This window comes from Tiliqua scincoides, chromosome 4 (assembly GCF_035046505.1).
Source record: "Tiliqua scincoides isolate rTilSci1 chromosome 4, rTilSci1.hap2, whole genome shotgun sequence".
Taxonomy (NCBI): Eukaryota; Metazoa; Chordata; class Lepidosauria; order Squamata; family Scincidae; genus Tiliqua; species Tiliqua scincoides.
Window position 1 is genome coordinate 135,702,002 of NC_089824.1, and position 14,953 is coordinate 135,716,954.

A 14,953-nucleotide genomic window follows, 5' to 3' on the forward strand; every position below is an offset into this window, starting at 1 on the left:
TAAAAAGAAGATACTGTACTTAAGTATATATTAAAAATAATTTCATGCAGCTGCTATACTTGTTGCTGATATATAAATTTCATTTTTCATCCATTCTATTGATGGAAAAACTTCATAATATTTTTCCCAACCATATCTTTTATTTGTATCAACCAAGTGAATAAAAAGTTATCCCAGTAGCCCCACTGAGGTGGCTGCTGTGCAATGGGGGTAAGAGGAAAAAAAATCCCCTTACTCCGACTTGCATGGAATCCACCCTCTGTATTGGCTGGATACAGTGCAGGCCAGCTGGCCTAGTTCTAGTTAATTGTTCTAGTTTTTTTTGTTGAATTTTTATATGTTGAACATGTTGTAAACCACTCTGAGAGCCTCTGTTGGGACAGAAAAGTTGGGTAAAAATATCCAGATAAATGCATAAATTTTTGGAATTGTCTCTTCCATTAAAATGTCACCAGCATGGTATAGGAATCTGTTAAAAACAGTATTTTTTGTTAGCATTGCAGCCATTGTACATTTATGGCAGTGCAACAGTAATAATGCCAATATATATCACCAAGCTGTATTCTCACAAAAAGCCATTAAAGTCATTGGAAGAATAGTAGTGATGGATTACTCCAATAATATTAATAATGAATAATAAGCTCTCTATTTCTCTTTTTCTACTAGGAAAAGTGGGATAGCATGACTAGAAAATGGAGAGATAACACATTAGTTCAACTAGTGAGATTGATTCTCATTGATGAGGTATAGCAATAAGACACTGTTCAAAACAGAAGATACTGTACAAAGGGCATGTTGGGCATATTATTTCAGACATATCTTTTATTGCACTTTATAGGTACATATTGTGAAAGATGAGAGTCGTGGTGCTACTCTCGAAGTTGTAGTCAGCCGGATGAAAACTGTTCAGTCTTCCCTTTCATGGCACCATGAGAATCCGACCTCAGTATCCCCCATGAGATTTGTTGCAGTTTCTGCAACAATTCCAAATGCAGAAGATGTAAGAAAAGTTAATACATGCTATTTCCACACTTTTTGTGCTTCTTACTGTTCAAAAGCCTATATACATACTTAAGTTAAAGAAGAAAAGAGATCTGCATTGCGTGTTTCCATTCATTTCATTGTTGTGACAGTTTGAATTAAAAAGTCAAAGGTATACTTAAAAGACAGACATTTAAGTATCCTCCAGGTTATTAATCTCAATTTACAGCCCAATCCTGAGATTCCCAGCACCCACTGGGACAGCAGCGACAAAGCAGCTACTATTGTATCCTTTTGTCCCCTTCCCCCAGGGAAAGCCCCAAGCCCCACAATGAGGTTTCTCAAGTCTGCACCAGCTATTTTGCTGGCAGTCTTGAGAGACTCTGGCCCAAATCCTAACCAACTTTTCTGCACTGACACAGCTGTGCCAATGGGGCATGTGCTGCATCCTGCAGCTGGGTGGCAGTCAAGAAAGCCTCCTCAAGATAAGGGAATGTTTGTTCTCTTACCTCGGAGCTGCATTACCTCAGTGCTGGAAATTTGGTTAGGATTGCACCCTCTGTGTCAGGCTTTCTAGCCCGACACAAAGTTCAGGATCTGGCAGAGCAGAGCTCCGCAAGCAATGGGATCCCAAACAATGGGAATATGTTTCCTCTTCCCCCAAAGCCAGCTCTAAATTTGAAGAACCGTTGGCAAGACAGTGTCTGGTAGGCTCCCTCCTTCTTGGGTAGGCCCTCCTATCTGGATGGGCCCACCTCACCTTGTCTTAATGTGGGGAAAGAAGCAGCAGGTGCAGTTTTATATTCTTTTCCAAGCAAAAATCACTGAAAAGGGGGGAGAATGTTTTTTAGGGAGGGGCTTGTTTGTGAAATGTGTTCCCCTCCTTTGCTGTTTTGTGTCAGCACTATGCAACACTGGACTAGAAATATCGATCATAAATATCCTTCCTGTGATCATATGTAAACAAACTCTCCATCAGAGAGAAATGTTTACCATACAAGAAGTGTGTCAGTAATATGCAGTCTAAATTACAGTGCAAATGCCAGGTCAGTAGTTTGTATTCATAAGGGAGAGGAACACATTGAATCACAGATACTGTGAACCTAAAGGAGTTTCGATGGCATAAGTGCAGTTCTGAGAGCAGGTTGTTTCTGGATTTCAGCCCAGGGCACTGTTTCCCAGCTTCAAGCATAACATTCTTTCTTTTCTCTTTAAAGATTGCAGAATGGCTTTCAGATGGCAAGAGGTCTGCTGTATGCCTGAAAATAGATGAAAGACACCGACCAGTGAAACTTCGCAAAATAGTGCTAGGATTTCCCTGCAGTAGTAATCAAACGGAATTCAAATTTGACTTAACTCTTAACTACAAAGTGGCTAGTGTTATTCAAACATATTCTGAACAAAAGCCAACCCTTGTGGTATATCTTGTGACTTTCCCTTTGTGATTATAATATTCTTGTATATCATGTCGAATTATTAGTACAAACAGTGAATTTTCTTATTTACAGTTCTGTGCCACAAGGAAAGGAGTACAGCAGGCAGCATCTGTCCTAGCAAAAGATGCTAAATTTGTTATGAATATAGAACAAAAACAAAGGTACCATTTTGAAGATAGACCTTCTCCTAGTATTGGTCTCCCTATGTTTAGTGAAATAAATAGCAATAGTTGTGGGCTCTGTCCAATTGCTAAAGGTGGGTGAAAATGGATTTCTTTTCTCCTGGAATTTGGTGTTTTCCAAAGTTAGAAGTGCAGAAAGCAGTGCTATGTGTTTTTTACTTCATTATTTTAAAAAAACCCAAAAACCAGCTATATAATAATAATAATAATAATAATAATAATAATAATAATAATAATAATAATACAGGTATTTATATACCGCCTTTCTTGGTCTTTATTCAAGACTTTATTCAAGGCGGTTTACATAGGCAGGCTATTTAAATCCCCGTAGGGATTTTTACAATTGAAAGAAGGTTCTATCTTTCAAGAACCACAACATTCAGATGTTTCTTTCGGATCTGGTTTCATATTCTGGCCTCCATCCTCCCACGCTCAGAGCAGATGGAATAACTCAGCTCAGCTTGTCAGCTGCTTCAAGGTCGCACGGTGCCGGTGGCCTCGAACTGGCGACCTTGTGGATAGACCTATATCATAGGTCTATTATGAAATCAACAATTTTTTTAATAGCCCGTGGGCTCTTTGGGTGAATAGACATTTCAACTTGCACCAATATTTCATTAATTTTTTTTAAAAGTGAAAACTCAAATGGTAATCTTCATATGTTATGTTTTTCTGATGACTGTTAGAGAGTATGAGCTGACAGGCAGCCCAAGCCGAAAAAGGCTGCCACCGCATCCTCTGTGCCCAAGGCAGCTGCAGGCGGCACCTCGGGAGAAGGGGACTTTTGTCCCCTTCCCCTGGGTAAGCACAGTAGCCCCGCAATGGGGCTACTCGATTCCCCGCCGACCAAAAGGTCGGTGGTAAATCAAAAGCCTCTGTGTCAGGCGGTGAGCCCAATATGGAGGCTTTGGATTTGGTGGAGTGTTGCTCCACCAGTTCTGCCTCCCTCCCTCCCTCCCCATTCCCTCCCCCAGCACGCCTCTCCCCGCCCTCCACCTGCCTCACTTCTCCCTGGAACGCCTCTTCCCCACCTCCCCCCATGTCCCTGGTTACCTCTCCGCTGCTTGGCAGTCCACGCGACCACCGAGCAGTAGAGGTTGGGTACCCGCCCGGCTTAGTCTGACGCTGGCCAGCGCCGGGCTACCACTGGAGCTTGCCTGGCGGTAGGCCCCACAAATGTGCCTTACAGCATGTTTGTGACGGTGCGCACCAGTTGGGCTCATAGTCAGTGCATGTGTGTGCCATGTTGTTAACTTGATGTTTACATTGGGCAGTTGCTCCATGAAAATCTGTGGTAAATTTTCCTTGGGTGATCTGCTCTTCAGCATAGGCCATATGTATCCTGGACTTGTCCGCTTTGCACCACAGAGCTGCCAGCAAATGAGATGTGGGTATTGAGTATTCCAGTTGTTTTTGTTCAGTCTGCATACAATTATCAGTTATCAGAATTCTTTAAAGCTCTTTTCTGTGAACTGAAAACTGTTTTCCTTATCAATGAACTTTGTTCTATAAAATCACCAGAACTTGATTACTCCCAGCTCCCTCTCTATATAGACCAACATATATTGGTATTATGCTACCAATGTGCACAGAACCAGAGGCAACACCTTTATGTACATTTATTACATTTTTGCAATGTGTTTGGTGTCATATTAATTGTAACATTAATATATCTCCTCTTTTTTGAAGATTACAAAAGTTTGCACATTCTATACATGAAGCCAAACTGAGGGGTATGTAGGATGTACTAATTGGGGAAAGTATGATGGTGCATTTGTGGTAAGAACATTGGGTAATGTTTGGGTTCTGAATTTGATTTGTAGATCTCTTGATTTGTGGAATAGCTTATCATCATGCGGGCGTGGAGGTGTCTGATAGAAAAACGATTGAAACAGCATTTAATATGGGAGACATACCAGTTCTTTGTGAGTATAAATATTTGACAGTCACAACTGTTACTACCATGTTGATGCTTCTGTTTTTAAAAATAATATTTTTCTTTGTGCGATGCCAATACATTATCATTCTGACATTTTAAATTAAGAAACACTAAGTGATAATAAGGAACAGTTTCATGGACTGTGAATTTTCTGGAGACACCTCTACAATTTAAATTGTATAAATTATAGTGTAACTAATTCAACATAAATAATAATTATTCATATGAACAATAATAGTCACAAGAGACTACCAAAATGCAGAGCTAGTGCATGTGGTGGATAAAATGGTGTGCTTAGAGTAGGGGATCTGTATTCCAATCCCTAATTTGATTTAAAGCTCACTAGATAAGCTTGGATCAGTCCCTTGCTCATTTTCAGCCCAATCCAAACTGGGCTTTCTGCTGGTGGAAATGCTGCTGATGCAGCAGAAGTGCCCCTACACTGGTACACACGGTGAGGCTGCCATTTCACATAGCTGGCAGCCACATGCACAGGCCAGCAGAAAGGCCTCCCACCTCCAGTGTCGGTAAATGGGTGGCAGGGGTAGGCAGTGGGAGGAACAGGATGGGCAGGGGGAGGAACAAAAGTTACCTTACCCTGAGAAGACCTCTGGACTCTCCCTCGCTGGGTGCAGCATCGCTACATTGGCGGGAGGGGGTTTAGTTCGAATTGGCATGTTAATCTACCTCACAGGGTTGTTTGTGAGGATAAAATGAGATAAATGCATATGTACTACATCAAAAAAGCCCTGCTGGACCAGGCCAGGGGTCCAACTAGTCTGGTATTCTGTTTTCCAAAGTGGTCAGCCAGATGCCTTTAGGAAGCGCACAGTAGGCTATAAAAGCAACATCTCTGCGGCTGGTATTCAGGCGCATCAAGGAACACAAATGTGATTAATAAATTGTCGTTAATAGAACTGCATTTCTCTTGAAGCCACTAAAAGTTGGTGATTTTCTGTGTGAACATTTCCCCAGACCCTTTCTCAGATAATTTTCCTCTCCTTCTCTCCTATATCATCTAACCTTCTTTTGGATCCCTGTTTTGGTGGCAAGTGCCTCTTCTGCCCTTCTTCCTTCAGCCACCTTGTTTCTTGGGCCGCCTATGTCCTTGGTCTTTCTTCAACTGTACTTCCCATCCCTTAGATTTCCTGATGTTGACCCTACATTCTGTCAAACATACAGAAACCCTGTCCCCTTTTCTTGACCAAACAGACCTTTTCTCTTGACCTTTTACTTCCCTGACAGAAAGTGAACTGCTTATTACCTTCTGCTTTAAACAAGTATTTCTCAACCAGTGGTGGTGTCCAATAGTACATGTTGAACCCCCAGACTCCTGCCAGCTGACAGCGAGATGAGCAATGCAACGTGACAAACAGCAGTAGGAGGCAGGCAGCCCAGTCCTGAGCTGCCCAGGGTGTGGGGCTACGGCGCTGCCAAAAATGGCTGCCGCTGCATCCTGGGCACCCAAGGCAGCTGCCGGCAGCAGCTCAAGATAAGGGAACTTTTGTCCCTTTCCTCTGGGTAAGTACATTAGCCCTGCAATGGGGCTACTCGATTCACCGCCAACCCAAAGGTCGGCAGTGAATCAAGTGCCTGTGTCAGGTGGTAAGCCCATCACGGAGGCTTTGGATTCAGTGGAGCAAAGCTCCACTGGTCCCACCTCCCTCCTGCCCCCTCCCTCCCCCTGGCACGCCTCCCCTCACCCTCCGCTCACCTCCCCGAAACATCTCCTCCCCACCTCCCCCCATGTCCCCGCTTACCTCTCCATACGACAGCCAAGCGGTGGAGGTTGGGTGTCCACCCTGTGTTAGCCCAATGCCAGCAAGCACTGGACTACCACCGGTGCTTGTCTGGCAGTAGAGCCCAGGATTGGGCTCTCAGTTCAGTGGGCAGAGCTCCAGTGTGTGCTTTTTGTACATTCGAAAAAGCTGTTGCGTCCACCTTGAGCTTTTTACCAGTGTTCGTTGTGCCGTGTCTGGCCTTCTAGTCAGGAAGTGATGATATCATTGCCAGTTACTTCTGGTGGTGTTTCAGATAGGTGGACCTTGCAAAGTGACACACTTTGAGAAATGCTCCTTTAAAACTTTCTCCACAGCAATTTGTTTGTGAACATTCCCTGATATCACAGCCATTCTCCATAACTGGTGCAGGACAGCAGAGAAACTTCCTGGGGACATGAGTTTCAGTTTTTAGACTATTTTATATAATATTGGGAAGAGCAGAATGGGTAGGTTTATAAGCTGTGTGTTATTACTATGTGATTTTTAAGGATAGAGATTGTGTCTGTTGCTTTCTGAAAGTCATTTCTGATATGCAGACCTGTTTAAATGCTTACAGTTACTACTAGTACTCTTGCTATGGGGGTAAATTTACCAGCACACTTGGTGGTTATAAAATCAACAATGCATTATGCTGGAGGAATGTTTCAGGAATATAGTGAAACTGACATTTTGCAAATGATTGGAAGAGCAGGAAGACCTCAAGTAAGTAGAATGTATTTTTTAAAAAATTATTTTAAAGAAAAAGTTTCCATATACTTACAGTGGTTCAGACACTAAAGTGTTAAGTGAAAGTTCTGTAGTCATCATTATTTGTGAAGATTTTATTTGGAGTAGAGCTATTTTTGAATAATTAATAATGCCTTGTTTACTAGAAAGTAGATGCTACAGGCTTGAGTTTGCAGGCTGAATGAGGTTCTGAGTTATTTATTTAAGAACTGTCTACCAAATATTGATATAAAAAAACAGGAAAATTTTCATATAGTATAAACAATTCATAGTACCATTTGATTTATCTAGATCTTTCATACCTGAAAAATCTATCCACAAACATATATGTAAGCTGTCCTTGCTTTGTTTTTTAACATGTACTGGACATACATTTTGTATAAACAAATTTATATGTGCCTCAATGAAATTCAGTTCCTATTTCTCAGTAGACAACTGGGAAATGGAATGAGCAATGAAAATCATGCAACTTGACAGTGTAAGAAGGACTACTACTGGATATGCTTTTATACATGTGTTACATGTGCACACAGGGGAAAACTTCTTCATGTTCTGAATTTCTGTGTAGTGGGCAATGGGAGAACTTACTGGTTTGCTGGGGAATGAAAAGGATATGAGGGTGAAAGGTGCAATAAACCAATTTTTATTGTGGGAATAAATTAGCAATAAAAGAGAATAAAAGGGAATCAGAATAAACAATTCGGTGTTTCTTAGCCATTGAGCCCAATCCTAACTTTAAAACCCCCTGCCAGTGCAGCCATGCCACCGGAGAGTGCACTGCGAACTGTGGGGTGGAGCAGTCACGGAGTTCTCATCCAGGTAAAGGAACACTTCCCTTACCTGGGAGTAAGCCTTCATTAGCCCAACGGGTCACCTTGAATCTGCACTGGCTACTTTGCTGGCACAGGTCCAAGGTGAGTAAGGGAAATGGGGGAAAAGTAGGATGGTGATATTAGGGCAAGTCACTGCTGCCAGTATCTTCTGGACACTTCCCCATTCCTCCCCTAGTTCCACCCATGCCAACCCTTCCACTGCTTAACAGCACTGATGGGGGCAGCAGGCTCTGGTGGCAATGCTGCGTCACTCCCACCTCTTTTGGTGGTGTTTGCAAAATGCCTGCCAGCAACACTCTGGGCACCCTAAGAGTTAACTTTTGTCACAAGGTTGAATTTGCTGTGCAAGCAAGTGTGGTCGCCCATGGCATTTTGGAGCAAAACACCCTGATAGTGAGGGAAGGGGTGATTGATAATCAAAAGTGGTCTCCTTCTTGGCCGGTGGATCAGAGGCCTCTTGCTATTGTTCCTGGTAACTAGAATTACGTTACTGGTCTAGGCTGTACTCCTCTGACCGGCACCAAGCACCACATACATGTGTGCATATGCATGTTCCCTGCATGCATCAACAAAAAAGAAATAAAAAGACTGACAGGCAACAAGATAAAGCATTGGAAAACTAATAGTAGCCATCCCTTGATATACATAGGAGATCGTTTCCAGGATCTCCTGTGGATGCCAAAATTCACAGATGCTGGAGTCCCAGCTTATGAGGTGGAGGCAGGGTTGTGGCATGACAGTGACTTACCTGTGAGCCTCTAGAGGTTGCACTGGGTCCACAGCCCACTCCAATGGCCTCCCCGTGCCTCAGAATGCCTCCAGGAAGTAACTGGAAGCAATTTCCAGTTCATGCCAGGTTTGCTTCTGGGGGCATTCTGAGGCACAGGGAGGCTACTGGAGTGGACTGCAGGCTTCCCCACACCTCAGAATGCCTGGTTATTTCCTGGAGGTATTCTGATGTGTGGGGATGCAAAAAAAAGTCCTTCTTTTGATCCATGGCGGTTCGAATCTATGACCATGGATGAGGTGAGTCCACTGTATTTCTTGAATTTGAGATGAGTCTTGATTTTCTTTGGCTTCAATCCTACTTCCTCCATGCATAGAGAGCAGAATGTGAACTTCAGAATAATACTTCTCTCCCCTCCACTACCATGCTTGACACATATTATGTACCCCTGTGTTGTGCTGAACATGCTGCAGTGCAGTCAAGCCATTTACTTCAAGCCAAGACCTACCTGTCCAGTGACCCAGTCTTATTAGGCCTCTGTACAGTGCTATTTCGGCTTATTTTGCAAGTATCTTGCTATTCCAAGCTTGAATGCAGGACAGTCTTGGCTTGGTGTTTCTTAGGTATCTGCCTGCAGCGTGCCTGGCACAGCAGTGATACAACCAGTGTGTGGCTCATAGGCTTGTATAGACTGGAAAAGCTGAACCTGATGTTCACTGGGTTCCCTTTTCATTTCATTGGGGAAAGCAGGGATATTTTCCATAAGGAAATCCATTCTGGATCCCCCATGCATTCATGCAAATAGTGTTCTGAAGTTACTCTTGAGTCTAAGGGTTTATGCACACTTGTACTGATAAGAAAGAAACAAATGTTCTGGTAATCTGGGGGGTAGTTCTGCATGCCCGTATGTTTCTCATAGAATGAACAAATTGTGCTGCTGTACTTCTTCCATCATGTTTTTTGACACAGACATTTTGACGGGAATATTTCCATGACTGAACATCATAAGAGTGAATATTATGACATTTTTCAGGGTTACCTTCTGAATTGCTTCAATTGTAGCCAGTTCATACTCTGATTTTAAACTGTATTTCTGTATATATATATTTTTTAGTTTGATACAGCAGCCACAGCGGTTATCATGACAAGGCTAAGTACAAGAGACAAGTATGTTCAGATGTTAAATGGTGCTGATACAATAGAAAGCAGGTAACCAAAGTCATTTTTCTCTGTTCTGTTGAAAATCCTGTCCAAAAAGTGCTTGTTTATTTAGAAGTGTGTTTCCTGTATCATGAAGTTAGAACTGTGGAGAAAGAGATACTTGGAAAATCTTTATCTTCCAGCATGCAGAAGAATACTGGTCTCCCAACAAATAATAATCTATAGCAGTTTTCTCTTTGACTTTTTATTGTCATAACCTGAGCCTCTAACACTGGGCTCAGCTTAACTCTCTGGGGAAGATGACCCTGTACAAGGGCCTCCTGGATGTGCAGCTCCCCCTATGGGACAATGGGGAGGAAGGCAGACCCACAACATTTCACATAATAGAAGAGTGTGTTCCTTGGAATTACAGGCTATACTAGTGGTCAGACCCCAGGCATCCAGTTGCCTATATTTCACCTGTCGGGAGAATATGGCATAGTGCTGTTTGGTGTGTCTCACCTGTATAATTTACTTTCTGTTTTTGTTTTAGCTTGCACACTCATCTTGTTGAACACTTAAATGCTGAAATAGTGCTCCATACGATTACTGATGTGAACATAGCTTTAGAATGGATTCGCTCAACTTTCCTTTACATCAGAGCATTGAAGAACCCAACTCATTATGGTTAGTTCTTAAACTTTCTGGATTGAAGCACTCAATTAAAATATACTATGATGTGGCTGTAATATAGTAGGCTACAATAAAGTAGTCACATCCTGGGAAATAATTTTGCAACATAAGACAGTGAGGTTTTTGGGAAGGAAGGTTTTTGGGGGAGGAAGGAAGGTTTTTGGGGAAAGTCTTTTTTTTTTTTTTTTTTTTGGTCTTTTAGTCTGGTTTTTCTCAGTAGTACTTATAGGCAACATGTTTAAACCTGTCACTGGTTGTGCTGACATAGCCTGATTATGGGGGAAAATAAATTCTTGCTGCCTTTCTTTGTCTAACATGCACATATGTGTAGAAGATCACAATCATTACTTCTTCCCCTGAGCCTTACTTGTTACACCAATAGGTAATTCATGCATATCTTGCATGAGGCCTTTTTTGTTGCAGTAAATAAAGCTCAAACTTCCTCCTGTTTTTTTCTGTATACATACTAGGTTAGGGCTTCCATCTTCTTCCTTAGTGCTTTATTAACACCATTACTTGGAACCTTGTCTCTTAGGCTGTTATATTCTTACCATTTTCTTTACTACTTCTGTGAATTTACAAGGAAAGGATAGGGATGATGAAGAGTGACCCTCTGGAAGGGCCACTTTGCAATCTACTTTAAGAAAACTACAAAAAGTATCTCTGTAGATAGGGGGCACCACTATAAAGAAGTATGACATTTGCTTCTTTTGTGTGTGGGGATGTGCAAAAAGGAGTGTTAGATTGTCAGAATCCCTCTAAGAAAGGAATCCTTCAAAAGAAACAGTTGTACAGGCAGGCCAGAGGAGCACCAAAGGAGTTGTAGGAAGATAGCACTGCAGTAGGAATGAGTCACCCCAAACATTTCACTCTAGCTTTGACAACATGACCCTATACATTTTAGCAAAAATGAGATAATTTTGGGAGAACATATGAAGCTGCCTTATACCCATTTAGACTATTGGTCCATCTAGCCCAGTATGGTTTACACTGGTTGGTAGTAGCTTTCCAGGTTTTCAGTCAGAGGTCTTTCCTGGCCCTTTTGGGTGATGTCAGGGATTGAATCAGGGGCCTCATATATGAAAAACGTGCTCTTTCAGTGAGCTATTGAACCTCACCAAGGAGGCCTACAATTGCAATTTTAAAAATACTCACCACAAATACTCATCTATAAGACGAGAAATTTCTATTGATAAATCACGTGGAAATCATTTCCTTGCCTTATCTGTGAGTCACTCAGGGGTCAGGTCAGTCACTCAGGGGTCAAAAGAGAGTGACTAAGATGATTACTGGGCTGGGGCACCTTCCTTATGAGGAAAGGCTACGGTGTTTGGGCCTCTTCAGCCTAGAAAAGAGACACCTGAGGGGACATGATTGAGACATACAAAATTATGCAGGGGATGGACAGAGTGGATAGAGGGATGCTCTTTACACTCTCACATAACACCAGAACCAGGGGACATCCACTAAAATTGAGTGTTGGGAGAGTTAGAACCGACAAAAGAAAATATTTCTTTACTCAGCATGTGGTTGGTCTGTGGAACTCCTTGCCACTGGATGTGGTGATGGCACCTGGCCTGGACGCCTTTAAAAGGGGATTGGACAAGTTTCTGGAGGAAAAATCCATTACGGATTACAAGCCATGATGTGTATGTGCAACCTCCTGATTTTAGAAATGGGCTATGTCAGAATGCCAGATGCAGGGGAGTGCACCAGGATGAGTTCTCTTGTTATCTGGTGTGCTCCCTGGGGCATTTGAATCAAATAAATAAATTTGGTGGGCCGCTGTGAGATACAGGAAGCTGGACTAGATGGGCCTATGGCCTGTTCCAGTGGGGCTGTTCTTATGTTCTTATGTAGGGTTGTTCAGGCATAGGAGAAGCCCAGAGGAGAGCAAGAGGAAAATGCGGAAATAATTAGAAGGCTGTTAGCTGCAGCCAAAGTCAACCCTTTGACTCCTCCTGAGAAAAAAGTAAGCCAGGGCTCAAGGTTTCCATTTAAATCAAGCAAGCCTCCTTCTCTTTGGCAGGATCACACGATGTTCCATTTTGCAAATGTATGGCAGAGGTCTGGTTTTTAAACACTAGGATGTAATCCTCATTTTCATCTGAAACAAAGTTCGAGGCTACAATTTAGCGCACCATTACGTAAGAATAACACCCATGGAAGGCATTGGGTCTACTTCTGAGTAAATAGGGTTGCAACTGTGTGTAGCTGTGCATGCTCATGCTCATTCCTTGTTGCTTGTCTGTCTGCTGTGAATTGAATTGCACACTCTCCGTTATGTGTTATGAGTTGTTTGTTATACGTTGAGCCTCTGGCTTAACATACCAGGCACCTTAAAGAAGGATTTGTTTATTGGTTCTACTGGTATGTTGTTTACAGTGCACTTACTCTGATAGTGTTTACAAAAAGGTTGTGAAGATCAGAATTTAAAAAGTTAATGAATAAAAATATACATTATGATTTTTTACTATATTTTTAATAAATTAGAAACTGTACAGTTCTTAGGTAACAATTACTGGTAGGTTATTTTTCAGGATCTGGCCTTGGGCAAAATCAGACAAAATTATAGTCACATACCCCGACCCCCAAGTTTAACCCCTGACTTATCCGAGAGTCATAGAAAATCCCATGATTTTGGCTCAAAACCTGCCCTCATCTTTGAGATTGTCTTATAGGCGTGTATCTGCGGTAGTAGGCAGTAAGTCCCACTAAAATTGGTAGGATGTGTTTTTGAGTGGACATGCTTAAGATGAGGCTATACACTATTTTAGAGCAACTCTGTCATACTTTTATGTCCTGGGTTGTATATTGCATACCATCTACTTATTGCAGGTTGCTAGGTGCTTTAGAAAGTGACTAGCCAGGGCTACAAAAACAGAGGATTTATCACTTGGCATGCCGCCTGTGGCTAGTATCTAAAAAGTCAATATTACATTAAAAAGAACTTGCCTGCAAAAAAGTGACCTCCCTGTCTGGAATGCTGTGCTTGCAGCTCCTATTTAACCTTGTTTAATAGTAATCATGCCCTGGTAGGCATAAGTTCAATAGGCCTATTTTGGAGTAGTAGTATGATGTCTTCATTAATATTAGTTCTACAGTATAGCTTTATGAAAGCATCAGAAGTTTGCTGGAAGGTGGTACTGAAAGTATATCAGCTCCACTGGTCAGTATATTCAGTTCTTAGGCTGCTTTTGAACAAAATGGAATTCATTTTTACTGAGTACTGCATGGTATTTCTTAACTTTTGTGTTAAATAGACTTGTTTTATAGAGGATCAGCATTAAAATTCATAAAAGCATTTCCTTTTAAAATGAAAACAGATCTATCTTTCCCCTGAAGACAGAGTTTCTGCTTCTACACTGATCCTAGTTGCTGTCAACACCAACAGCAGAAGGCATTCTGAGGTGTTCAGCACAGTGGGATCTCTCTGTGCATGAAACAGCTGCTTTTCAGAGCTGTGAAAGAAAGGAAAGAAGTGGTAAACGGAATAGTTACTTTGTTGAAATGCCCTTAAATGATATGAGTTAGGACATTTAGCACCTCTCCTAACATCTGTTTTCACACTGGCTGATTCTTTTAAGATACACATAAAACCATTGTCTAAGTAAATAGACAAAATAATAAGATATTCGTAAATACTAGGATATATATTTGTTTAACCCAATAAACCAGCTGAACAGAGATGAATAACTGAATAATTTGTAAATGAAGTTTTTTGGGGTTAGATAATATGAAGAAATGCAGCTTTTGAAGGCATTATATATGAAGAAAATATTGTTATAATTTTTTTCCTGATCCTTCATTCCCAGTCTTGTTCCTTATTCTGCACAGGCTCATAAGTAATCAGGTTATAATTACTTATCCCAGTAATTACATTCTCAAACTTTTTAGCACCAGGACCCACTTTTTAAAATGACATTCCATTGGGACTCATCTAGTAAAAAATTATTTATTTATTTAGAAGTAATATTTGATTTATTTATTTGCAAAAAACTCAATCCATTTCTCATACAAGGCTTGAACGGCTTAGTTATATGACTCAGTCTTCACCTGACCCCACTACCTGTCATTGATGGATTTGACAGAAAGCACCCAGAAAAAAGATGATCAAACATTTATCTGTCTATATTTGCACAAGCTTGCAAACAGCAGGAGCTCAGTTCTTTGCAAGGCAGTTAGCAGCTATCTAATTTTTGAATAGCCTCAGGGCTTGAGGCAATTCGTTATCTGATCATTCCATCACCTGTATTTTTATTGGACCCACTGTATTTTCATTGGTGCAGCGGGACCCACTAGAAAATGGGTCCTGACCTGCTAGGATCACGTTGCTGCAGGGACTGGGATGTACTCACCAGTCCCTGCAGCAGCCTGTTGGGGGTGTGCAGAGCCCTGCACACGCATCTGCAGGGCTTCCCAGCCTACTAAAAGTGAAAGTGGAGCAATCACGCTCCACTTCCAGTTTTGTAGAAGTGGAGTTCAATCGCTCCACTTTCACTTTTGGAACATCGG

The 14,953-nt window shown here is 41.7% G+C and overlaps 1 protein-coding gene across 1 annotated transcript in view; it reads left to right on the forward strand.

The window, feature by feature from the left end:
• HFM1 (helicase for meiosis 1) overlaps nucleotides 1–14,953 on the forward strand; it is a 58,041-nt gene that overhangs the window by 12,322 nt on the left and 30,766 nt on the right. Inside the window, 9 exon segments of the mRNA XM_066624566.1 lie at nucleotides 667–744; nucleotides 839–1,000; nucleotides 2,199–2,399; nucleotides 2,490–2,578; nucleotides 4,289–4,332; nucleotides 4,423–4,524; nucleotides 6,876–7,021; nucleotides 9,720–9,814; nucleotides 10,299–10,432. Coding sequence (XP_066480663.1) covers nucleotides 667–744; nucleotides 839–1,000; nucleotides 2,199–2,399; nucleotides 2,490–2,578; nucleotides 4,289–4,332; nucleotides 4,423–4,524; nucleotides 6,876–7,021; nucleotides 9,720–9,814; nucleotides 10,299–10,432 — 1,051 coding nt within the window.